General features: G+C 44.7%; 1 protein-coding gene across 4 annotated transcripts in view; it reads left to right on the top strand.

Annotated features, from left to right (window-relative positions):
* Window positions 1-24,804, top strand: part of dmxl2 (Dmx-like 2) — a 39,155-nt gene that overhangs the window by 12,248 nt on the left and 2,103 nt on the right. For 2 of the 4 annotated variants that reach the window (XM_068568801.1, XM_068568755.1), the window contains exons 12-53: window positions 709-978; window positions 1,157-1,386; window positions 1,479-1,687; window positions 2,112-2,233; window positions 2,716-2,805; window positions 2,942-3,050; window positions 3,136-3,255; window positions 3,398-3,625; window positions 3,912-4,198; window positions 4,780-4,952; window positions 5,046-5,697; window positions 5,921-6,241; window positions 6,328-6,447; window positions 6,744-6,879; window positions 7,992-8,102; window positions 8,317-8,486; window positions 9,111-9,208; window positions 9,325-9,490; window positions 9,985-10,249; window positions 10,355-10,557; window positions 10,694-11,080; window positions 11,697-11,879; window positions 11,962-12,258; window positions 12,360-12,551; window positions 12,671-12,747; window positions 13,125-13,255; window positions 13,760-14,005; window positions 16,164-16,354; window positions 16,497-16,630; window positions 16,734-16,819; window positions 16,934-17,135; window positions 17,859-17,976; window positions 19,438-19,503; window positions 20,792-20,878; window positions 21,138-21,259; window positions 21,881-22,019; window positions 23,033-23,093; window positions 23,263-23,390; window positions 23,490-23,567; window positions 23,691-23,782; window positions 23,886-23,938; window positions 24,046-24,263. In XM_068568801.1, coding sequence (XP_068424902.1) covers window positions 709-978; window positions 1,157-1,386; window positions 1,479-1,687; window positions 2,112-2,233; window positions 2,716-2,805; window positions 2,942-3,050; window positions 3,136-3,255; window positions 3,398-3,625; window positions 3,912-4,198; window positions 4,780-4,952; window positions 5,046-5,697; window positions 5,921-6,241; window positions 6,328-6,447; window positions 6,744-6,879; window positions 7,992-8,102; window positions 8,317-8,486; window positions 9,111-9,208; window positions 9,325-9,490; window positions 9,985-10,249; window positions 10,355-10,557; window positions 10,694-11,080; window positions 11,697-11,879; window positions 11,962-12,258; window positions 12,360-12,551; window positions 12,671-12,747; window positions 13,125-13,255; window positions 13,760-14,005; window positions 16,164-16,354; window positions 16,497-16,630; window positions 16,734-16,819; window positions 16,934-17,135; window positions 17,859-17,976; window positions 19,438-19,503; window positions 20,792-20,878; window positions 21,138-21,259; window positions 21,881-22,019; window positions 23,033-23,093; window positions 23,263-23,390; window positions 23,490-23,567; window positions 23,691-23,782; window positions 23,886-23,938; window positions 24,046-24,263 — 7,368 coding nt within the window. Of the gene's footprint in view, window positions 1-708; window positions 979-1,156; window positions 1,387-1,478; window positions 1,688-2,111; window positions 2,234-2,715; window positions 2,806-2,941; window positions 3,051-3,135; window positions 3,256-3,397; window positions 3,626-3,911; window positions 4,199-4,779; window positions 4,953-5,045; window positions 5,698-5,920; window positions 6,242-6,327; window positions 6,448-6,743; window positions 6,880-7,991; window positions 8,103-8,316; window positions 8,487-9,110; window positions 9,209-9,324; window positions 9,491-9,984; window positions 10,250-10,354; window positions 10,558-10,693; window positions 11,081-11,696; window positions 11,880-11,961; window positions 12,259-12,359; window positions 12,552-12,670; window positions 12,748-13,124; window positions 13,256-13,759; window positions 14,006-14,331; window positions 14,515-14,826; window positions 14,911-16,163; window positions 16,355-16,496; window positions 16,631-16,733; window positions 16,820-16,933; window positions 17,136-17,858; window positions 17,977-19,437; window positions 19,504-20,791; window positions 20,879-21,137; window positions 21,260-21,880; window positions 22,020-23,032; window positions 23,094-23,262; window positions 23,391-23,489; window positions 23,568-23,690; window positions 23,783-23,885; window positions 23,939-24,045; window positions 24,264-24,804 lie in introns of all 4 variants that reach the window. The other 2 variants (XM_068568820.1, XM_068568810.1) reach the window with 2 other exon arrangements.

Genomic DNA, 24,804 nt, shown 5'->3' with positions numbered 1-24,804 from the left:
CACTCCATCCTTATGTAAGACTCCTAATATTCTTTTTTTTTCTTCTCCTCTGCATGTGGGCTAATAAAACCTTGTCACTTTCCTTACTAATATTTATTTTATATTAGGAAGTATAATGTGTATAATTAACAAGCTTAATGAATCTACAATAATCCAATTGACTAAAATAATTAGCTGCTACCTGAATGTTCTTTACATGCTGTGCTCTTTGCTGAAGAGAAAGAAGGAGAGATAACAGATTAATTAGCGTTGGAGTTTAGCAAATCTGTGTTCTGACAATCTGTGTGTGAACTCATGCGGCGAGATAATCACACTGCAGAGCGCGGCTGTCCCGAAGGAGAGTGGCACTGCAACACAAGTTGGCTGAGGAGGTCATAGCGAACAGTAATTAAAGGATTGGAAGTTGAGCAGCTCTATCTTAGCGGCTACAAATAAGTTCACATGGCACTTAACAAGCGATTACTTTGCATGATACAGTACGTGGACACACAGCCATCGGTCTTCATGTTCATAATAAGAGAACACATAATAATAATATGGACACATTTGCAATCCAATTGTAGAAAGTGGTAGTGTATGTACGTAAACTAGCAAGCCATAGTTTGTATTGTTAATATTGATTCTGATGGACAAGAGATCTGGTTGGTATAAATTGCTCACTGCCTGTGGTCCTAAATGTTAAATGCTTCCCTCCATCTCCCCAATCAGGTGTCCTTCTCCTCCCGTATTCCAGTGGCATTTCCTACAGGGGATGCCAACTCGCTGAGTAAAAACATCCTGATGTACGCGTGCACTTTGACTGAGGGTGAGAGTGCCAGTGCTGGGGAGCAGGGGAGGATGGTTCAACGTGTCTCCCAATCTGCTTCAGCCTCGGCCGGCTTTGGTTCACCATCACTGGCCGCCTCTCTAAACCCTCGCCCTGGCATCAGTCCTGCTGTCATGATGGTCTCCAAGCATGTTGATGGGTCTCTCAACCAGGTAACCGTTTGTTACGGACAAAATCTAAAGCTTTTAGCCATTTCTTTCTTAAAAGCTTCCTAGAATTTCATACCGACACCATCATTTCATGTTAAAGGCAGATTATTGCACTTGTACGTTTGTGTGTATTCGTCCTTCCCAGCACTGAGTCATTTTTTTGGGTTCCCTCTGTCTGCAGTGGGCAGTGACATTTGCTGAGCGCTCTGCCTTCTCCAACGTAATGACTGTGTCGCACAAGTTCCGGTACTGCGGCCACCGCTTCCATCTGAACGACCAGGCCTGCCACACAGTGCTGCCACTGCTGCTGACCTCCTCTCACCATAACGCTCTGCTCACCCCTCCCTCGGCGCCGAGCAGCCTGGAAGGAGAGCAGCCTCCTACCTTTCCTCTCCCAAAGGGACCTCCCAGGTATAGCACGATAGGAAAGGCGAGCAGATGAGGAGAAGAAAGAATGTCATTGTCTTCTGCGTGAAAAGGTCTAACGGCACTTTTCTTGACAGTGGCAGGAAGCAGCTTCGTAATGCAGCTACAAGGACCTTCCACGACCCCAACGCCATCTACAGTGAACTTATCCTGTGGAGGGTGGACCACATTGGACCCCTGTCCTGCACTGGAGGGGTCTCTGAGCTGGCCCGTATCAACTCTCTGCACACCTCAGCCTTCAGCAATGTTGCCTGGCTACCTACACTTGTACCCAGCTCCGTACTCGGTAAACACAGCATTCATTTTGTTTCATATTGCTGTACATTGGAACCCCAGTGGTACTTGTTATGAGTAAATCGTGGCTAAGAAATTGAATGTAAAAGTCAAAGTTTCACTGTTGCTGAAGCGTCTGAACTTCTGCTGTTAGTATTTGGTTCACTATTTGTCAAAACAAAATTGCCCCAAATGTATGCGCATTACATAATGTCATTCAGGTGAGTAAAGTGCATATCGCCAATGCTATGCATTAGTCAAGCTAATGCTTGCATGTCACATTTGCACTAAAAAGTGAAATATTTCTTCTGTACCTTGTTATTGTGTGCCAGAATATAAACATATATTCATGACTGTGCCTTTAAAAGCAACAGCAACATGCCTTTTCTAGTCTCACCGTGGGACCTTTCCAACTGGCTTTGTGTCTCGTCCCTCAGGAACTTACTGTAACAGCGCGAGCGCCTGCTTCGTGGCATCAGATGGGAAAAACCTGCGTCTCTATCAAGCTGTTGTGGATGCCAGAAAACTGCTGGATGAGCTGTCAGACCCTGACACATCTGTGAGTGGACACACTGACTCGTCGCTGCACTAAAAAAAACATAATGGTATTGCTCATTGGGATGTGATCGTCTCTGTTCAGTGAATTTTTGTTTTTGTCACAATGGACCGAGAATCGAGTCCAAAGCAGGCTTGTTTTGGTCGCTATTAGGCGTACATTAACCATAAAACATCATAAATATGATATCAAGACATCATTCATAACTATCAGATTGTTCTTTTAGAATTTTCATTTCCTTCTCATGCTAACTTTATGTATATGTTCCCAAACACAAGTAAAACAACAATTCTCTGTCTACATCAGGAACACAGATCACACACAGAGGTTTTATTTCTAAATCAAATTTTTCTTATCTCTTGCTTCATAACAACCACATGTACCTTAAATCCTTCCCCGCAATATTTGTCCACCATATTAGTGGCTTCGAATGCAGTCGACTAAATGGATAGATTACTCATTTCCATGTACGTGTGTCTGTTTAGAAACTGGTGGGCGAAGTGTTCAACATTGTCAGCCAGCAGTCCACTGCCAGACCTGGATGTATCATAGAGTTGGACGTCATTACAAATCAGGTTAGCAGCTGCTCTGTTTTTCACACCCACCTCAGATCAGCGGTGTACAGGAATTCAGCGTCTGGAATCCTGAAACCTTCTAATCAATAGACAAACCTGTTGCTTGATGCTTTTTTCATGTGCATCCATCATCCAGTGTGGCGCCAACACCCAGCTGCTGCATGTCTTCCAAGAGGACTTCATTCTCGGTTACAAGCCCCAGACAGAACCAGAAGCATACACGCCGGCCTTTCCATGCGGCGAAGGTATTGCACATCGTCACAGTTTGTGTCGATCGGCTTCCTGATGCTTTGTCATTGGAAGACAATAATGTCATTTTACTATATCCAGATTACCAACCTGCCCCGTTCTCTGAGAAGTTCTTCCTGGTGGTGATTGAAAAGGATCTCAACATGAACTCTGTCCTGCAGATGTGGCACCTGCACCTACAATCTGTACAGGCGTGTGTCGGTAAGTGTAGGGTACACATAGCGGAGCAGTTAACTGGATATTTTTATGCATAAATCTTAAATATTAATGTGTTCTTTTTAATTTTTTATGTCCTTACTTGAGGCGTATGCCAGCTTTAATATTCCTGCGTCTCTGTCTCCAGACGAGAAGAGCCCAGATTTCAGCTTCCAGAGCCAGCTGATGGTTCCTAATCAAGCTGTGAATGCTGACTCATCTCCAGAGACCTCACCTATCAGGCCCCTGCCTCGGTCAGCCTCTACAGCCAACTTGCAATCAGCAAGCAAACTCATCCTCAGCTCCAAGCTGGTGTACAGCAAGCGGCTCGACCTGCCCCACGGGGTTGAGGTTACCAGGGTCACCCCCTCTGCAGGTAGGGATGCTCGCACAGTTGTTGCACATAGGACTCACACCATGTTGTTGTTGCCAAATTAGTAGGAACGTGTGAAGCCCCTTTTTTTATCAATGTTGACTCAGTGACATAGTCCCACATTTATTTCAGAGCTTGTTGGAAATTCAGGTCAGGCAGTTTCAAAGGAGTCCCTGCAAAATCTAGTTACTATATTTTCTGTATAAACCAAATAATCAGGTTAACGCAAGAAAATGCAAAACATGCCTGAAATTGTCTTTGTTTGTGTACTGGCTCACCTTTCTGCCAGGTCATCTGAGTTCCTCTTCCATCTACCCTGTGTGCCTGGCTCCGTACCTGATTGTCACGACCTGCTCTGACTCTCGCGTGCGGTTCTGGCGCTGTGCTGTGGAGGGTGACGACGGGTACAGCGAGGATGACCGGGACAACCGCTCTTACCGCTGGGAGCCCTGGGCCCTGATGAATGAGGAGAAAGACAACAACAGTGCTGTGTGTGTGTCTGGACGGCCCGTTGCGGTGTCCTGCTCCTACATCGGCAGGCTGGCCATGGCCTTTAAAAAGCCACGACAAGGGCAGGTAGGAAATTAGCATTTGGCTTTGTTTTGTTTTCGATGTATTCCACCGAAAAAAAAAATCACTTTGAGTTTGACAATTGCATTAAATGTAACTGCAGAAAAGAAACACAATTTGGCAGCACAGTTTGGATCCTCAAAAATAGATAACAATTCCATGTGTTAGTACGTGAATACTTTTTTAACGTAATGGAGGAAGTAGATAAGATAAAGCACATTATGCACTGCAGTTTGACCGAACTGTCCTTAGCTCTTCGTAAAAAAGGAAGAGAAAAAAAACGACTATCTGAGGATCTAATTTCCTATTCTGTTGCTACTCTGTATTTAAAGAATGTGAGGCTGGATGTCATTAAACTGAAACTGAGTTGAGGTTTATGAACAGCAGTCGGAGCTATGAGCCTGGGTTGCCGGTGTACTTCAGATGTGATACATGATAGAGCTCTGTGTGGGCACCAATATTTTTATAATTCCATCACTCTTGTTATATTGTATTTACCGAATGTCCGGTTGGCTGGACTACAGTGTTCACAGTGTCTTCAGATTTGGCGTACTCTTAAGAAGTGTGACGTTTTTTTTCGTCCTCAGCTGCAGGGTTCTGGAGAGAACTTCTCCATGCATGTGTCCATCTATGAGTGTGAATCTACCGGTGGCTCAGAGTGGGTTTTGGAGCAAACTCTCCACCTGGACGACTTCACCAGACCCTCGTCGACCCTGGATCCACGAGTCAGCGTGGACTCGAACCTCTTTGTGTACAGCAGGTCAGGAGGGCTCGTGTGTTTGAATCATAGTCTGTCGGACGCTTTATGTTTACCAGTATTGGTTTCCTAAATTCATAATTTTCTCCATACCAGGTCTGACCTGTACATGACCAGAGACCACTGCTCCCCCAACATTAAGCACTACGTTCATTTGGACTGGCTCTCAAAAGAGGACGGCTCTCACATCCTCACAGTGGGAGTGGGATCCAACATTCTCATGTACGGCCGTATCTCTGGCGTGGTCAATGAACCGACTAGCAGCAAGGACGGGGTGGCTGTCATCACCCTTCCTCTAGGGGGCAGTATCAAACAGGGCATCCGCTCTCGCTGGATCCTGCTTCGGTCCGTGGACCTCCTGTCTTCTGTGGACGGCACGCCGTGTCTGCCGGTCTCCCTGTCCTGGGTGAGGGATGGCATCCTGGTGGTGGGCATGGACTGTGAGATGCACGTGTATGCCCAGTGGCATCAGGACAAGAAGCCCGGGGAGGGAGAGGAGGGCAACCTATCATGTGCAGACATTGCTGGAGGTCAAACCGCAGGTTCCTCCTCGGTTGTAGAAGGCAGAGCCAGGTCTAAGAGTATGTTTGAAGGAAGCGTTGCTGTGGATGAGGCCCTCCGTGCCCCGGCGGGACTTCAGGAAGGGGGGCTGTTTGAAGCAGCTCACTCTCTGTCACCGACTCTACCCCAGTACCATCCCACTCAGCTGTTGGAACTCATGGACCTGGGCAAGGTTCGCCGTGCCAAGGTGAGCTTGTTTCTGTCTCGTCAGCGATTCCAAAAAATGCTTTTTTATTTAACAACAAACTCAAAATATCTAGTAACTAGCTAAAGTACAGTGAAGCCCAACCTTTTTGGATTCGATGAACCAAAAGGACGGATGCCAAGAGACACTGTTTGCTCTTGCTAAACAGAGATCTAATCCTCATTGTCGCATGATCTTTTTAACCTACTGCTCTCCTGTCTATCAGGCCATACTTGCTCACCTGGTGAAGTGTATTGCCGGGGAAGTCGCCGTGGTGAGGGATGTGGAGGCAGGTGAGGGCGGAGCCAGGAGACATCTGTCCCGTACTATCAGCGTGACTGGCAGCACAGCAAAAGACACCATTGTGGCCGGCCGCGATGGGGGCAGGGACTACACAGAGATCAACTCCATCCCTCCCTTGCCCCTCTACTCCCTCATGTTGGCTGACCTAGACACGTCGTACAAGGGAGCGGAAGAGGCCGCTAAGGGGGGCGACGGTGATGGATCCCAGAAGTCAGGAGAGGACCAGTATTCTGACCTCTTCCAGGTACGAACACTTAAGAGAACTCTGATGTTGTTGATGTGGTTTTTGTCCACTAATACCTTTTGGCTCCTTTCCTTCTGTCTTGACAGGTCCAAGCTGTTACCACAGATGATTTTCTGAACTTTGCCACCGACAAACCAGAGAAGAAGTCTCGAGTTATCAACCTCTCTCAATATGGACCGACCTACTTTGGCCCAGAGCATGCACAGGTATTGCTGTTCATTTTTTCGAAGGTTATTCCATAAAAACAAAAGGCAAATTGCATTATTAATGTAGGCTATTCACAGTAAAATAAATGTTTTAAATCCTCAGTTGCATTGTTAAGAGAGTGGAAAGAAAGGGAGGAAATAGAGCAATAATATGGTGATAATATGCTAGTCTGCACAAACAAAATTTACAGGAATGACTAACACTGTACATTCCTTCAGTACAACATCATGTTTGAAAACCTTTTTATCTGTCGTTCTGAGTTTCTCTTTGCTCTCTGTCTTCCTGATGTATCCAGGTGTTGTCCAGTCACCTCATGCACTCAAGCCTACCAGGACTGACCAGACTGGAGCAGATGTTCTTGGTGGCGTTGGCCGATACTGTTGCAACCACCAGTGCTGAGGTCACCAGCTCCGCTGATCAGAAGTGCTCAGGTCAGCTTATTTGTTTGTGGATATAGGTTACAATCACGTTTGTCATACAGTAGTTTTAATAATATGGAGTAAATATACGCTACTGCACCACCAAGGTATACTGGGGTTAGAGACTGTTGTGTCTGTATTCCTTGAACAGGAGTCATGACTGGATTAGTATACAAAATCAAACCACAAGAAACATGTATAGCCTTATATTAAAACACAGCACCTCACCATCCACAGTATCTTTTGTATATTATTAGTAATATTAGTATATTACAAGCCTTTTCAACTATCAAAATAGTTCTTACTCTTCGTATTCTTCATAAACTGAACTCTTTTTTTTTAAAAATTATTTCATCTTTTTGCTATTTTGTCGTTTTCAAGTTTTGACTTTCATGCTCCTCCCGTCCATGTGACAGTCACCGGTGGCAATCCAAGCACTTGTGTTTTGGAGTTTTTTCATGTTCAAGAATCCTCCCCACTGAAGTGTGATTTAGTCCTTAATGTCTGGAGACGGACCGCCTCCTGTGTCTTGATTCTGTAGCCGTCTGATCTGTCAGGGGAAGACAAGTGACAAGAGAATATTTCTTTTGCGGATGAATAAAGTATTGCCTTACTTTTCACTCCGTATATAGGATGTACTCGTACCTAAAGAATGGACTTGTCTTGTAAATTGTCGTGTTGGCCTTAATGTTTATCAGTCCATTAACCGTAACCCGTGGTAGTAGATTGCATTCAAGTTGACTAGAGACATAAACGCTAAGCATCATTCCTCTTGATTGTGTTTTCACGGATATAGTTAATCTCCAGCCATAAAATCTTTATTAACAAAAACAACAGTGCTTATACTTTTCCTCTTTAACTGTATATATATACAGACACTGCACCAATTTTCCATCATTTTTATTTAGTCTTTTGAGAGGAGGACATTAGCAGGTTGTTCCAAAACTTAAGTAAGCACAGAGCGAGTAAGAAGGTTCAGGGACAAGAGGAACCGTCTCTGATCGCATGAACTCAAGTGATACTGGTGTTTTAAAGGGCTTTGCTCTGTGGCTGCCATTTTAGTAAAGTGGTCGCTGGAATAACGTTGACAAAGCTGACCGCTCCCTGGTGCTGTGTTTGTTCAGGTGGCGAGGCTCTTGATGAGTGTGGACTGAGGTACCTGCTGGCCATGCGTCTTCACACCTGCCTGCTCACCTCCCTGCCCCCCCTCTACCGCATGCAGCTGCTGCACCAGGGTAATTATATTGATGCTGTGAAATACAGAAATAATACCACTATATTGTCAGATTGTGTGGTAATGTCGAGTTACGGGGCGTTGGATCTTTGGGAATGAACTTTGGATATTTCTCTCTCTCTCTCTCTCTCTCTCTCTCTCTCTCTCTCTCTCTCTCTCTCTCTCTCTCTCTCTCTCTCTCTCTCTCTCTCTCTCTCTCTCTCTCGCTGTGTCAGGCCTTTCTACATGCCACTTTGCATGGGCCTTCCACTCAGAGGCTGAAGAGGAGCTGCTGAACATGATCCCAGCCATGCAGAGGGGCGACCCACAGTGGTCTGAGCTCCGAGCCGTCGGAGTGGGTTGGTGGATTCGCAACATCAACACTCTGCGGAAAATCGTGGAGAAGGTACTAGGACATATACAGACGGAATTGACAGTTTCTAACATTAGCTAGAAAAGGAAAATAAGGGCTGCATCGGATACAATCTCTCAATATGATATTTTAGATCATTCACAGAAGGTTCTGCGTTGGGGGAATGTTGGTCGACCTTCTGGAAATACCACAGTTGAACCAACATGTAACAAAACAAAGGCATTTACGTTTGTTTTATTTAGATTAAAACATGGATAATTCAGATCAAGTGTTCCTGTTATTTATATACCCCTTGTAGGACAGTCATCAAACCTGGCCCGACTGCAAAACTCAGTGTGACAGTTATTGTATCATGAGATGTGCATTGTTTTCTTTACTAACCAACTGAATTGTGTTTTCTGTGGGACGTATACGGCTATGATGATAATAAGCATCTCGGGTTACTGTAAAGAGCATAGCTAATAGTTTATTTACATAGGTCTTTGTCACTTGTCAAGTAAGGGGAACATTGCTACTGCAATGTGTGACTGCAGCGAGTGTGATATTTTGATTTCTGTGTTGTCCTTGATGTGTACTTGACATCACTCCAAAAAAAAAAAGTTTCTTGTAAAGGCTTTGGTTCTTGATTTAATCACTGTGACGTTTGTGTGTAATCAGATAGGTAAAGCTGCGTTCCAGAGACACAACGACCCTTTAGATGCTGCACTGTTCTTCTTGGCCATGAAGAAGAAAGCTGTCCTGTGGGGGCTCTTCAGGTGGGACATAGTTTCTGAGCACATAACTATTTCAAATGGACTTACTGTTTTAATTTCCGTTAAGTTTCTCACAGAACCTTTATCGCTTTCTGAGCTGTGTGGTTGTATTCTCTCAGGTCTCAGCATGATGAGAAGATGACTCAGTTCTTCAAGAACAACTTCACTGAAGACCGCTGGCGAAAGGCAGCTCTGAAAAATGCTTTCTCCCTGCTGGGGAAGCAGCGCTTTGAACAGTCCGCTGCCTTTTTCCTACTGGCTGGATCACTCAAAGACGCCATTGAGGTGTGAACAACACACACACTCTGACACTCAACAGCACACACTCTGCACAGACACAGCTTTTTACTGTTGAGTCTGCTCCAACATTGTCATTTTTCTCACAGTTGAAACTGGTATAGCCTTGTTTTATGGGAATACAATATAGAGTGTTTGCATGAGAGTCTACACTACATCACTAGTATAGCAGATATCTGTTGCTTGGAGAGTTGTATATTCTGCAGCCTTTTAATCACACGAGAGAAGTCTAAATTACAGTGATAAGATGCAGGAAAAAGCCTGCATGCTTTTCCTTGGCCAGGGTTTTCTTACCGCATAGTCAAAATATAAAGATAACCAATAACAGAAAAAGAAGCATGAGTTTTGTATTGTTTAGCGCCATGTATTTACAATCTCAAAATCCCTAAGTTTCTGCACTTTATGTTTGCTTACTTACATTTTCTTACTAAACTGCAGTTTTGACTGACTCCCACCTCTCCTCTGCTGTTCTATATGTGTAGGTGTTGATGGAGAAGATGGAGGATATCCAGTTAGCCATGATAGTAGCAAGGCTGTATGAGGCTGACTTTGAGAATTCATCCACCTGCCAAGGCCTCCTTCATGAGAAAGTCCTGGGCTGTAACAGGGACGGTAGTGGTTACCACTGTTCCAGACTTCACCCCGACCCGTTCCTCCGTAGCATATCCTACTGGATCATGAAGGATTACACGCGAGCTCTGGACACACTGTTGGAACGAATCCCCAAAGAGGATGACGAAAACCCCGGTCAGTTAGTTGCAGACGTGTCAGTATTACACAGTATTATCCCCCAAAAACCTCTGCTTACGGGCTTTGGCCTTTCTCCTTTTCCTCATCATCTCTCTGTATTAGATGTGGCCGTGAAAGCTTGCAACCCCGTGGTGTTTAGTTTCTATAACTACCTAAGGACGCACCCTTTGATCATCCGTCGGCATTTTGGAAATCCAGAGGGCACAGCGGCAACTGTGAGCCGCACGGGCGAGAAGAGCGGCGCCGATGAGATCAACCTCATCGAGCGCAAACTGTTCTTCACCACCGCCAATGCACACTTCAAGGTGGGCTCGTCAAGAATATGACCACTCACTACAATCCAGTTCTTAAGATCCAGATAGTTGTTTTACAGACACAAGCATGTTAATCACAAAAGCAAATGTGAAAATGTTAAATAATAAGTGTTTAAATCTTCTGTAGGTGGGCTGCCCAGTTCTGGCTCTGGAAGTTCTCTCCAAGATTCCAAAAGTTACCAAGAAATCTGGTTCCTCACCTGAGAGCAAAGCATCGTCCAAAGCCAACGTAAACTCGACCCAGCCCCTGGAGAATGGCACCCGGGGAGGCGTGGAATGGGGCGCCCCTTCAGCCCCCGTGAATGCCTGGGGAGGAAACGATAGTGTCGGTGGGTTAGACTGGAGCCAGCCTCTGGTCAAGCTGGAGGAAGACGAGCTAAAGCTGGACTGGGAAGAGGACAAGGAAGACGATGACGATGACGATGAGGATGGCCTGACCATGAAGAAACCAGAGGCCAAAGCAGACGGAGACCCAGAGAGCGGTGACCCCAAAGCGCAGAGAGACGACTCACAGGTAGGAATAATACATCTGAAATGTTTATAGTGTAATTTTACAAACTTGAAATATAGTGGAGTATTTTAATGATACTTAATTGTGTAGTATTTAAGTTATTGCAAAGTTGTTGTTTAGTTTTGACTGAACCAGAACAGCAAATACACAGATGTCTTTTGATGTTGTGTAAAGACAATTATTGGCCTAGAACCATTTCTAGGCTGACTTCACTGAGATATGTAATAATGGGGGCATTATAAGATTTGCATTCAAATGAAACTATTTTGGATTTAACATTTCCAACAAAAGTAGCTGAATTGGTATGACACTTAGCCAAAGGGGGTTAAAATGTGTTAGCAGATGAGACTTGCTGTAAGAGCTCAATACATATGACCGATACTGACGTCTGTTATGCATCCTGGAGTGTTTTTCTGAAAAGGTTTTAAGTGGAATTCACATAAGTCATTTGAAAAATAAAGCCTCACTATGTTAAATATGTATATTTTGTTGACGTCTGCATCCAGAACTGATTCATGGGAGCCTGTAGAAAGTGGACAACCCCAGAGCACTCCAGGCTTCACAGGAATGCTCTCGTAAGCTCGGCCCTTTTCCTGTAACTCGCTCTCGTGTATTTCAGAGTGAGTCAGAGGTGGACGTGATAGCAGAGCAGCTGAAGTTCCGTGCCTGTCTGAAGATCCTGATGACAGAGCTGCGTACGCTGGCCACAGGTTTTGAGGTGGACGGAGGGAAGCTCCGCTTTCAGCTCTACAGTTGGCTGGAGAAGGAGATAGCAGCCATGCATACGATCTGCAACTACAAGGTAGTTTGCTTTACTTGATGTTAGTAAACGTGTTCTTTCTTCCCAGTTATTGTTATTTAACGTACATTTTGTTCACTCAAAGGTGGAGGGGAAGGAGGAAGATTCAGAGGTGGAGCGCTGGAGAGACCGCACGGCATCAGTGGACATATCGGACGACGCCCTGGAGCGCACGGACGCCGGGGCCTACGAGCGTCACCAGATGGAGCGACGTCGTCTTCAGGCGAAGCAACAGCACTCTGAGAGGCGCAAGGCGTGGCTGAGGAAGAACCAGGCCCTGCTGAGGGTGTTTCTGTCCTACTGTAGCCTCCATGGAGCAAAGGGAGGAGGAGTCACCTCTGTTCGCATGGAGCTTCTGTTCCTTCTGCAGGAGAGCCAGCAGGTACACATACACACGAACACGCGTACGTTTCCACTGGAATAATGCGAAACAATCTCTCTGCAGCAAAAAGCAAATGAACATCTTCCTTTGTCGCTCTGTAGGAGACCACGGTTAAGCAGCTGCAGTCTCCTCTGCCTCTGCCTACTACGCTGCCTCTGCTGTCAGCATGCATTGCCCCCACCAAGACGGTCATAGCCAATCCAGTTCTCCACCTCAGCAACCACATTCACGACATCCTCCACACCATCACCTTCATGGAGACCACGCCGCATCCTGACATCATGGATGTTCGGGTCAGAACCAAAAAGCCAACTTTGTATTGACTTAGTATAGAGTCTGCAGCCTATTTCAGTCATCTGCAGCTACATTTGAATTGTATAATGTGTTACATGTGTCTGTTTTTCACCCTCAGGTGAATGCTCTGCACACACTAGCGGCATCTCTGTCTGCTTGCCTCTATCAAGCTCTGTGTGACAGCCACAGCTACAGGTAACTATGCCCATGCACTGCAGTCCCTCGGCCCAACAGTCTCTGCAAGATTTGATTTACAGAGCAATAAGTGCTTTTTTTACGTGTGTTTCTTTCACTCTCACTGCTTGTTTTTTCCCCTTTCAAAACAGCATCCTTGTAAGTTAAATTAGTTGTAAACATGCTGGATAATTTGCTATTGATACTAAGCTTAGGTAACCACACTGACTCGAGCTCAGTCAGGAGACACAAACTAAATATTCAAATGTATCTTCTTTTTTCATTCTAGGAAAGTAAGACAATGACCACCAACATGTTGAACCTACTGTAATGTATGACCATACAATGTCTTGTATGGTCGTGGCTCACGGTCTACCTTTCTGTTGTTGGCTTTGCAGCAGCCAGACAGAAGCCAACCAGTTTACAGGGATGGTGTACCAGGGGCTGTTGCTCAGCGAGAGGAAGCGACTTCGCACAGAAAGCATTGAAGAACATATAACTCCCAACTCTGCGCCTGCACAGTGGCCAGGTAACAAAGTCCCTGCTTTACCAACAACCATCCATTTTTGGGGTTGTGTTGAGTTTGAATCAGGATAATTAAATATATATAGTTATTTTTCCTTAAAGGACAACTTTGCTGTCACAGGACGGCTCTTCATTAATGTTTTTCGGTCTCAATACTGTCAATAATTGTTTAAATGAGATTGAAGCTGAGTTTGATCATATTTTAGAATCCTCGCAGAATGCAAAGAAAAAGGAAGGCGGCATATGTGTGAGCATCAAAGACAAGATTCAGAGAGAATATGAAAAGCAGCAGGAGAGGCAGAGCAAAGCAGGCCGTCTGTGTTTATGCAGAGAGGCAGATGGTGTTCTATAATAGGAGCTTCATGGCCTCTGGGAAGGAAATAGAAAGACGGAGACTGATCACGCCATCATGCAAATGTTTCATAAATGGCTTTTCTAGAGATAGGGTTTTATTCTGCCGTGGAAGGTTAAGCTCTGACGCCATGTTGTGTGTGTCCTCTCTCTGCAGGTGTGTCGTCCCTGATTTCTCTGTTGACGTCTGCCAGGGAGGCAGACCAGCCGAGGCTCAACGTGCTGCTGTGTGAAGGGGTCATGGCTGTTTATCTTGCACTGCTCATTCACGGCCTGGGCACCCACAGCAGCAATGAACTCTTCCGCCTGGCAGCACACCCCCTCAACAACCGCATGTGGGCCGCTGTCTTTGGGGGAGGGGCCAAACTCGTTATTAAGCCAAAGAGGCCCGAGGCTCCACCAGGTAGAATAATTAGTTTGTTTCTATTTTGTTGTTTACTAATCCACTTCTTTCCATCATCACCGTCATTAATGTCTTTTGTCTTCCTCCCTGGTCGTCATGATCTGTCCCTGTCCATATACTCTGTTCTTCATCGTTGTCCTTTTTCGGCTTCATCTATTGACTTTCTACATCCTGACTTATCTCTGAACTTGAGGCAATGCTACCATCCCTCTGGCCTGTCCACATATTGACATAGACATACACTCAGTCCTGTCCAGTTTGATGCTCCTAAGATGCTGCTGCTGTGTGGTGTCTTGTGTGAGTGTGCCCTCTGCCCTGTGTCCCAGTGCCAGCTGACTTTGAGGCAGCCAGGCCAGAGGACTCTCAAGAGGCAGGAAGACCTGAGCAAAGCAGACTCACCCCAAACCCCACTCCCATCCCCACTGAAACCCAGTGCCCCAAACGACCCCCTCCTCCCGTTTCAAGGGGAAAGGGGTTTGCCACTGTGGCACCAGCAACTAAGACCAGCTGTGAGTAACTGGGCTGGTGGATTGCAGTGCTGGTTTGCAGGATTGCGGTGCATGGTAATTGTACAGGTTTGCATTGTTGCAGATGCTTGACTTCCCCCTCTCTCTCTCTCGTGCAGCTACTTCTGAATGCCCATAACAAACAAAAACCCACTAGTGCTATGAAGACATTGTCATCTGTGTTCAGTGTTATGATAAGCCAACAGCTGTGTGTGAGTGTGTGTCTGTGTGTGCGCGTGTGTACTGCATTGCATGTACATGTTGTGACGTCCTCTCTGCTCATCTCATTGTGTCATTCCTATTGTGCCACCGAAGCAACAGCTGGGCCTAGCAAGGAGTGTTCAGAGGCCAAGGCTGAGTCGCCCTCTCAGACTAAATCTGAATCTGAGACTAAACCAGGTACACCGTGAGAGGTTGTTAGACACTGAAACGACTGCTGTCGAGCTGGAGATGCACGTATAGATCTATTTTATCCTTTTGTTTAGCTGTTTAAAAAGAGAATGGCCCAGAGTTACTGTGTATCAGTCGCTAGCAGTAGAGGTAATACCCACACCATAGATAGCTTGTGTGTGACTTGATTCCACTGTTTGTCTGCATTCAATTTTCTCTTTTAGATTTGTAGAAATTGAGCCATTTCCCGAGTAGCTGTACTGTTTAAGTCTGAGTCTGATCACCGAACTTGACTGTTCATTCATATTCATTAGACTAAAGTAATCTGTGCTCACATTGTATTTGCGGGGAAGGATGAGATGGGCTGGCATTTAGACTCAATACCAGCGTAGCGTCTGAGATAGCTCTCAGCAAAGCCAAGAGCCTTTTGAAAGGCTGGTTAAGGGGGGGGGATCTTAAATGCCAGCCGGGTTGATAGGAATCAGTACGGCAAATGTTAAAACTCTACCCTTTTGAGTGCCCCTGCTAAATGACATGCATGTCTCAACACACAACCATACGCACATGTTACACATTTACCATGGTCCAATTAACACGCATTTCAAAAGAAAATGAACATGTTGCAGTCACCAAACCCATCGTGTTTGCCTCCCTACAAGAAAACACGTAGCACATGACTGCTCTACTAAATTTGCCATCGCTGTTTGATGTGTTTTCTGTGTACTCTGTGCCCCGCACTACATCAAATATACACTGATTAACTTATGTAATGGTCTGTGTAGTATCCTTGTGTCTAACTGCAATGTCTACTCTGGTTTGTGTCTTGTTTTGTCTGGTGCAATGCCAGAGATAGTCACCCAGGATAATGGGGCAGGTTTGTGTACAGCCTGGTGTGTCTTGCCCTGTGTTTTCATCCTAAACGTTTGTGTGTGTGTGTGCGTGTGCATTTGTGTCTCCGTTCCAAGTGTATCGCTTTCCTTTTCTGTGCTATAAGTCATCTAGGCCGTAGAAGATATTTTGCAGACTGGAACCACATTTTAGGCAGGATTAAGGTTATTGTTCAAAGTTTATAATTCCGCTCCGTCAAGGATGTAGGGTTTTCCTCCTTTTCTACTTCTTGACCTTCTTTTTTGACTTTAACGTGCTGCTGAGTCTCAGCAAATCCTCGTCATTTAGACAAAACTGCAGCACACTGTTATAAGGTCAGTTTGCAGCAGACTGCAGAGTTCATTGTGTTTGAAAGAGGCCGTCTCTCCCCCCAGTGGCTCCCCCTCAGACCCCAGCGGAGGATGTGGACCGATACAGACGCAGGTTCAACATGAGGATGCTCGTTCCTGGACGCCCGGTGAAGGAGACGCCAGCCGCCCCCCCTCCAGTGCCCACAGAGAGACCTGCATACAGGGAGAAGTTCATTCCCCCAGAGCTGAGCATGTGGGACTACTTTGTGGCCAAAGTAAGGCATTCAATTCCACATATGTTGCATTGTGTAATGAGATCTGTGACTCATAGTCTTCAGGTCATTAAAAAGTTATCTCTCTCCCGATCTGCCTTATTCATTTGCTCTTCCTCCTCCATTATTATTTCCGCCCTCTCAGCCCTTCCTGCCGCTGTCGGACAGCAACGCTCTGTGTGACTCAGACGAAAGCGGCGCAGAGGACGATGAAGATGATGACGACGCCTTCCTTTCTGACACACAGATAACGGAGCACTCCGACCCTAACTCCTACAGGTTGGGCTCACCCTCGCTTATTTTTTTATTTATTTGTATCACTAATTCAAAGTCTTCGCTTCAGCGTTTGAACTGGCTGCATGTCTGTCTGTGTGGTACGCAGCTGGGCTCTGATCCGCCTGGTGATGGTGAAACTGGCTCATCACAACGTCAAGAACTTCCTCCCCATCACTGGCCTCGACATCGCAGGTACACACTCACTGAAACGTCACTGTATTGAAAATTATTTGTATGTGAAAACCTTTCACTGGTGACGCCGCTGCCTGTACACAGTTTTCACGTATTCGTGTGTTTGTGTCACAGACCTGCCAGTCGTCTCCCCTCTCAGCCACGCCGTGTTGAAGACTTTGGAGAACTGGGAGCAGCTTCTGCTGGACAGAATGAACAAGTTTGACGGCCCGCCTCCCAACTACATCAACACTTTCCCTACTGACCTCAGCGCAGGAGGTGGCCCAGCCATACTTCGACACAAGGCCATGCTGGAGCCAGACAACACTCCCTTCAAGTGAGTATCGAATCCTATGCTAAAGTGTAGAGACACTCTCACACTTTTTACAACAATATTTCCATATTTTAATTCAGAATTAATCAGGTCATTCCGAACATTAACATTTAATGACTAAGACTCATTACCACTGCAATGCAGACAGTAACACGAACAAACTCATAGCTCAGGACCTCAAACAGATCGTTTCTAAAGTGCACTGCTGCTAAAATACTATTTCACCCTCGCAACGATTTTACTTTGAGAAATAGTCTTGTCTTGACAGAACTACATTGTTTAGTACTAACAGCAGGAGCCCTTTAGCCAAGAGTAGCCAATCTTAAGATTTCTTTATAATAAAATAAATACAAATAAATGTAATGTCTGGCACTGTTTATTATGTTTATTTATATATTGTTTTTATTGTCTAAATAATTGTTTAATTTGATTTCATCTTCATATACCGACCTGCTGTCACAAGACCTGCTATTATAAGTCCACTCCAGCCCACGAAGGTTTATGTTATTTAAACATTTGTTAATACAGAGGAAGAAAAACTATAATATTAAAACCATTTTGCCTTTATTTCCCCTTTCCATACCAAAAATGCTTACTATGCATTTCACACAGAACAGATTTCAGTCACATATATCATAGAAGATCATATCCTGTATCATGGAATTGAACATAAGACCCTGTGAGTGGATGAACTCATGCAACCAACGTCCATACATTTTCTCTCAGGACAAAGAACCATCAGTCCTTTCCAGCCCGACGTCTTTGGCATTTCCTGGTCAAACAGGAAGTTCTTCAGGAGACTTTGATCCGTTACATCTTCACGAAGAAAAGGAAGCAGAGTGAGGTCAGCAGCCCACATGCATGTACAAATACCTGCTTGTTGTTTTATCAGTTCAGTGTTCATTAGCTGTCATAATTAGACACGCAATTGTTTTATTTCACTTAATTTATTATAAATACTTGTTCAATTCATGTCAGCTCATATTTACACCAAAATGTTTGAATTTTACTTTTGTATTGTTTTCACGTTCCCCAACACAATCGCTGCATCGGTCCAAATATAATGCTACATTCTCCTGGAAATGACCATTTTAAAAGTGGCTTTGTGTGACATTTAACGTGATCTGTAAACTACTGACCGCTGCGACTGGCTCGGGTCACTACGTATACTCTGAAGTGCAAGCGTCGGCAGGGGCCCATAATAACCACATGACAACCTTGATGATAGTGATTGATGAGATGCTTAACTGTCATCCATGAACTGGCACGCAGCAAAGAAATGTTGTGTCAGGATGCTGAAAGACAGAGGAAGAATATTTCTGCTTCTATGAAAAGTATGTGACTAAAACACAGAACAAAGTCATGTGTATTGTTTTAAGGTGTTATTTCTTGAAATACCTAAACAAGAATACACATCTCCTGTTTGAATTTAAATGTTCCAGGTGACATCATTTATATATGAACCAATTCAGTATATATTTGAATTTCACTTTCATTATATTATATTTTTGCAGAGGGTTGCCCACATGCATGGAAAACAGAATGCACACACTTCCCACATTGCCTTTTGCTTTCCAAGACAGCTAAGATTGGAGACGATGATTTACGGAGGCGTTTATCAGATATATAACAGAAAGTGGCAGCAAGCTCAGCTTCAAATCATGGACAGTATCGGGTGCACGGCAGGAGCAAGGACAGAAGAAGGTCTTTATCATAGGCCTTAAAAGCTTTGAGCGTTTGCCTCAATAGATGTCTGACTGTGCTGTGATACCAAGGTCCTACCTAAGTAAATAAACCCATCACTTTGTTGTATTACACCGAGAAGTGCTCACTCGGCGTTTATCTGTGTGTTTGTTGTAGTCATTATCATTGCTTAGCCTCCTTTGACATCGTGAACCGAGCACGAGCCGGTTCACTGCCTTCTGCGATGTCTGGAACTATTTATTATGATGTAGTCACGTTGATGACTGCCTGCTACCGTAGCTGCCCGTCCCAAATTATGTGATTTTGGTCCCAGATGCTTCACTTCTTATTATTGCAACTTGCTCGCTGGCGTAAATCTTACGAGCTCCAGAGCTCGTATCTTCATTCACTCGTATCTTCATTCACCACAGCATGACTCAGGAGGCAGACTGTGTTTCCACTTGTTTACATTGCATCACCAAGTGTACATCAAAGATCCTGTCAACCCTTTTTACATTTTCTTTTCATTTCATGTTTTATTTTTCTGTGTTTGTGCATGTGTTTTGTGTCGTGCCGTGTTGGTGTGTCGTGTGTCTATATTGCCTCTGTGTGTGTTGTGAAGTCTGTAGAGAACCACATGGACCGTATAAACCCAAACTGCATAGCAGGAGCTAGCAGTCCCTATAAGGTAGTATCATTTACTGTACCGGCCAAGGCCCCAGCTATGTCTGTCCGTCTGTCTGTTTGGGAGAGTCACTGTAAAGCCAAGCTTGGAGGAGAGTAAAGTCAAGTCAACGTTTCAAAGCAATATTGTGCACCAAATGCACACAGTGTGCATGCGGTGGTTAGAGGTAGCAAACTGGGGGAAGCGCACAAAACGATCGTTCTTTTATGGAGACGTTTGAGATGCTTATCCATACTCTGTGTATTACTACCTGCAGTCGACGGCACTTGGCTACGCCCCCATTTTGGAGACACAGTAACAAGTACCAGTGTAAAGCTGAGCAATGTACTGCCAGACACCTAGAACAATACGTCAGTTTAAGTGTACGCTTTATTTAGAACATTCTCACCGTTCTACTTTGGTGTCACACAATAACACAACTGTCTGACAGCAAGCTCCAGCGGTGATAGTATTCTACATCTACGCTACACATCAACTGATGTTGACTCATTGAAGGGGGGGCCTTCCTTTTCAGTGGCTGAAGCGTGTTTTTTCTGCTGCCCGCGTCCACTACGGAGCATAGCTTCGCTCCCGTGCCGGTTCTCCTATCTGCCTCTCCAAACTGGGGGGCTTGCTGACCGCCATCTCCCGCAAAGAATACACTGACTATGAATAAGTACCGCGTACAAACCCCCACGCCTCCTCCTCAGCTTGGCATGATGGTGACTGTTCCGGCAATATTTCTGGCATAAAATCAGGCCTTCAGGCTTAGATCAAACGACTTATCTTTCCGTCTCACTGGGACACCTTTTGGCTTCCGCTCACATAACCTCACATCCGATCCGGACCGGTAACACGCGTCCCTGTGTTCCTCACTCCTTTCTCCTCTGTAGCTGGACTGATTCCGCTGGCCCCAAATGCAAAAACAAACAAATGTCATCTTTAATAGAGTTGGCACATACTGTAGACGTACTAACTTGCATGCTGACTGTCGGGGCTGTGAAAGGCTTGCTGATCATGGAGGCTGTCGCCACCAGGGAATCCCAAAATCAATAGTAATTGTCAATATTTGATTGTGGACCTTCACATGTGATTTATTCTCTCCACTTATGAATGTAGTTGTACTTTGCACTATCAACACCTGAAGTAGGATTTTTTTTTTGAGCGAATTTTGGCATAGAAGGAAATGAACTAAACATAAACTGTATGTATAGGAGGCTTCTAAACATCTTTATTTTCCACCACTGGCCCTGAAGCCCCCTTAAATGGAGCGTTAACCTTTGAACCTTGATGTATGGTTTTTCTTTTTCAGGTGGAGGCAGATCTGGGCTATCCCGGAGGAAAGGCTAAAATCATTCATAAGGAGTCTGATATAATCATGGCCTTTGCCATCAATAAGGTAAGGATGTGAGGAAAAGTCTGGATGAGTCTTGCGTCTTCCTGGAAAGAACTACATGGTGTGGCACTAAGTAAAGAATAGATACAGACGATGTTCTGAGACAGTACCAGATCATATGATCCTTTGCAGGAACCTGTCTCTGAATGACTTTTCAGTTACTTTCTAGGAAATCAGAGGAAGCTGACTGCCACCTCCACCTTTTAATCTTGTCTTTTCCTCCCTCCTTGTCCTTCGCTGCCTTGCTTCCCTCCTTGTCCAGTCTAACTCCAACGAGATAGTATTAGCCTCCACTCATGATGTCCAAGAAGTGGACGTGTCCTCTCTGGTGGCTGTCCAGCCCTTCACCTGGATAGGAGACGACTTTGATAAGGAGTCCCGGAGGTGAGATTCAGAATCATAGGTGGCATTTATCTGTCCTCAAAGAAACCATTTTAATCACGATTTCAAGTTAGTTAGCTTTTTATTTACGGATCAATATTTTGCGTGACGATTTATAATAAACATAAAACATTTATTATGCCATGGTTCCAAACATTCAAACTCAAAGGAAAAACACCAACCATAAGTAGGGATAAGTAAGAATACAGTCTATCAAATGCATATCATTATGCATTTGATATTGGTATCTGCAAAAACTAAAATGAATTTCAGTAAATTTATCATTTCTAATTGATTCATCCACGTATGCATTTTCTGCTGCTTTTTTCGGATCAAAGTTACACCAATTTAACTGATTATATCATAGAGATTACTTATGTATATTGCTGAGAAGTAATGGAAAAATTTGATTTAGTGAGGATTAATTCGAGGCCACATTGTCCCGATGTAAAATAAATGTGGGATTAAAAATATATTTAAAAAGTCACCTGCAGACTCCGTGTCAGTAACTGAAACGTTTTATATGTGAATATAGCTGACTGAGACTTTGTGCATCGTCCGCGTTTAAATCATCTCTACAAAACACTCTCGGTGACGGGTTGTGTTTGTGTTTTGTTTCCGCAGCTCTGACGACAACGACCATCGATCTTCTCAAACCAACATTGCCCAGGCGAGCTCCGCCCCCTTTGCCCCACCACAGATAGCGGTCTCTGCATCCATGCCATGGCTCGGCAGCGGGCAGACCAGCATGGGAGCCAGTGTGGTACGAGTTTATGCACTTTTGAACACAGAGATAGATACACAAACACAGCCCAACTGGGCAGTGTGCAGTTCTCCGTTGCAGCCAGGAGAGGGAAACTGAGCTTGTTTTGAAGCCGATAGGCCTCGGAGAAGGAAAGCAGTCTTTATGAAAAGAAAGACACTCTGCAGTCTATCTTCATTAGATGCATCAGTAAAACTTTAGCTTTATTAACCCAAATTTAAACATGACACAAACTTCAGATGTTACCATTTAAAAGGAACTTGACTATTTGGATTTCATTCTGCAGCCTGTGGGCTGCTGCACATTTTCAGGAGAGGTTTGTATTTTTAACTCTTATCAATGTCATGCCAAACCGAGTCGTGCCGACTAAACAGCTGGCCTGCTGAGTCTATGGAGGCTGATACAGAGAGGGGCTTTGTGTTTGTATGGCAGAGATGGACGTACATAAACACAGATAGCAGCAGCTCTCACAGCCGGTGACCCAAGGTACAGATGTGCGTCACTCTTACACGCTTCCAGGGTTCTCCATGTCCCAGCCGTGTTGATAAATGTGGGCAGTAGTGTGCGATACACTAAGCAAGACATGACAGAGTGTGTCATGCAGGTTCAGGGGACCCAAGAGCCTTGCTTTAATGTACGACAGGGGTCTGGTTAAATTGGTAAATCTTAACAGGAACATTGCTGCAAAAGAACGGAAATTAAGTAAGTTCACGCTGGAACTTACGCTGAAAACAGGCTCTTATTTTCTGTGAAATGTGTGGGAGATATTGTGGCATTCAGATGTTTGAGGTTTTGCTTTACGCCAGTTATCAATGAAGTATATTTGATGTATTAAAACGAGACAAAACCTCTGGTCAATTTACCAAAATCACCAATAAACATTTGTCTATGAACTGAACAGATTGCAGATGAAAGTGTTTTTGCTTCTTTTTACAACCTCAAAACTATAATTTATTCTCTGCACATCATGCGTTACATAATATAAATTGATGTTGTTATTGTTGTTTTTCCAGATAATGAAGAGGAATCTGAACAATGTGAAGAGAATGACATCCCATCCCATATATCAGTATTGTAAGTGTTTACACAGCGGAGCCTGTGCTTAAGAGTACGATCAGCAGTATTTCATATTTCATCTTTTCATTTGATCAACTTCTCCCTTCCCTTACTTTTGTATCTTCCTTTCCCTTCTCTCGGCCTTCCTCCCCGTCTGGGCCCCTCTTGCTCTCTCGGTGTGTCTCAGACATGACGGGGGCTCAGGACGGCAGTGTGAGAATGTTTGAATGGAACAGACCTCAACAGCTCATTTGCTTCAGACAAGCAGGCAATGCGAGAGTCACGCGTCTGTATTTCAACTCCCAGGGCAATAAGGTACACACACACACACACACACACACAGACACAGAGAGAAGCGTCTGTGTTTAGTCTATTCGCTGTGATTGCTCTGATTGGTCTGTGCTTTTCCTACAGTGTGGCGTTGCTGACGGAGAGGGCTTCCTCAGTCTCTGGCAGGTCAACCAGACATCATCCAACCCTAAACCCTACCTGGTGAGGTCTCCTCCCGCCTCCCACAGCACCACCCCAGCACACACACACACACACACACACACACCATTTAGACAAAACAAAACTCTGAGCTATGAATCATTACAACTGTTTGTTGTCCTACAGAGTTGGCAGTGCCACACTAAGACCTGCGGTGACTTTGCCTTCATCACCTCCTCCAGCCTCATCGCCACAGCCGGACAGTCCAATGATAACAGGTCAGCGTCTCCACAGAACAACACCACTACTAAACCAACACCAATCTTCCTCTGTTGGCATCCACTCACTGACGTTGCCCTTTATCGTGTACTTTGTCGACAGAAATGTTTGCCTGTGGGATACTCTGATTTCACCAAGCAATACCATGGTCCACGGTAAGAAATCCCAAAACGCGTCAAACGAGCCGCATGTAATGATTTCCCCCCACGTACATATCAAGTTGTGATCCAATCCCGCCATTTCTTCCCACCCACCTCTTCAGCGTTCCCCTGCCACGAGAACGGGGCCACTGTGCTGCAGTACGCTTCCAAGCAGCAGCTGCTCATCACCGGAGGCAGAAAGGGCTTTGTGTGCGTGTTCGACATCCGCCAGAGGCAGCTGCTGCACACTTTCCAGGCCCATGACTCAGCCATTAAGGCGCTTGCACTGGATGCCTTCGAGGACTTCTTCGTCACTGGCTCTGCAGAGGGCAACATGAAGGTGACGCATTGCTCCATCACTCTCTCACTCACCGACCTGCAGTCGTACTTTGATTGTGCGCTCAGGATTAATGTTTTAGTCTAGGTTCAGGCCGACTTGATGAAATCAGAAAATCATCTCTCAAACCGACTTTTAATCTATCATATTTATTTCTAAATAAATGAAAACTGATTCATCAAAGTGCTTTCACCAAATTGCTGGTCTTTCTTCGCATAAAAAAAGCTTTTAGCATGTTTAATTCAAATAAATAACAAATATTATAACCATAACTCTTGTTCTGTCTGGGCAATTCTGTAAGTATTTAGTTTGCCATCATTGATAAAAAATAAGTGGCAACAACCACCTAAAGTGTTTATTAATAATAATCTGACGGTGAATGTGTTACGTCAGTGTTTGAAAAACACTTAAAGAGAACTTGATTAGAAGGCTATACCACTTTTCAAGACACTTTACACATTAAACAATATAGAATCAATAAATAAACGGCAAGACATCTGATACACTCGCTGATAAAGACGATTTAGTCTCTAGTCTGGCCTCC

Source organism: Clinocottus analis, unplaced genomic scaffold, assembly GCF_023055335.1.
Source record: "Clinocottus analis isolate CAN_PGR_092001 unplaced genomic scaffold, fCliAna1.0.p SCAF_1, whole genome shotgun sequence".
Taxonomy (NCBI): Eukaryota; Metazoa; Chordata; class Actinopteri; order Perciformes; family Cottidae; genus Clinocottus; species Clinocottus analis.
The sequence above is the reverse complement of the archived record's forward strand: the minus strand, read 5'-3'. Positions and strand labels throughout refer to the sequence as shown.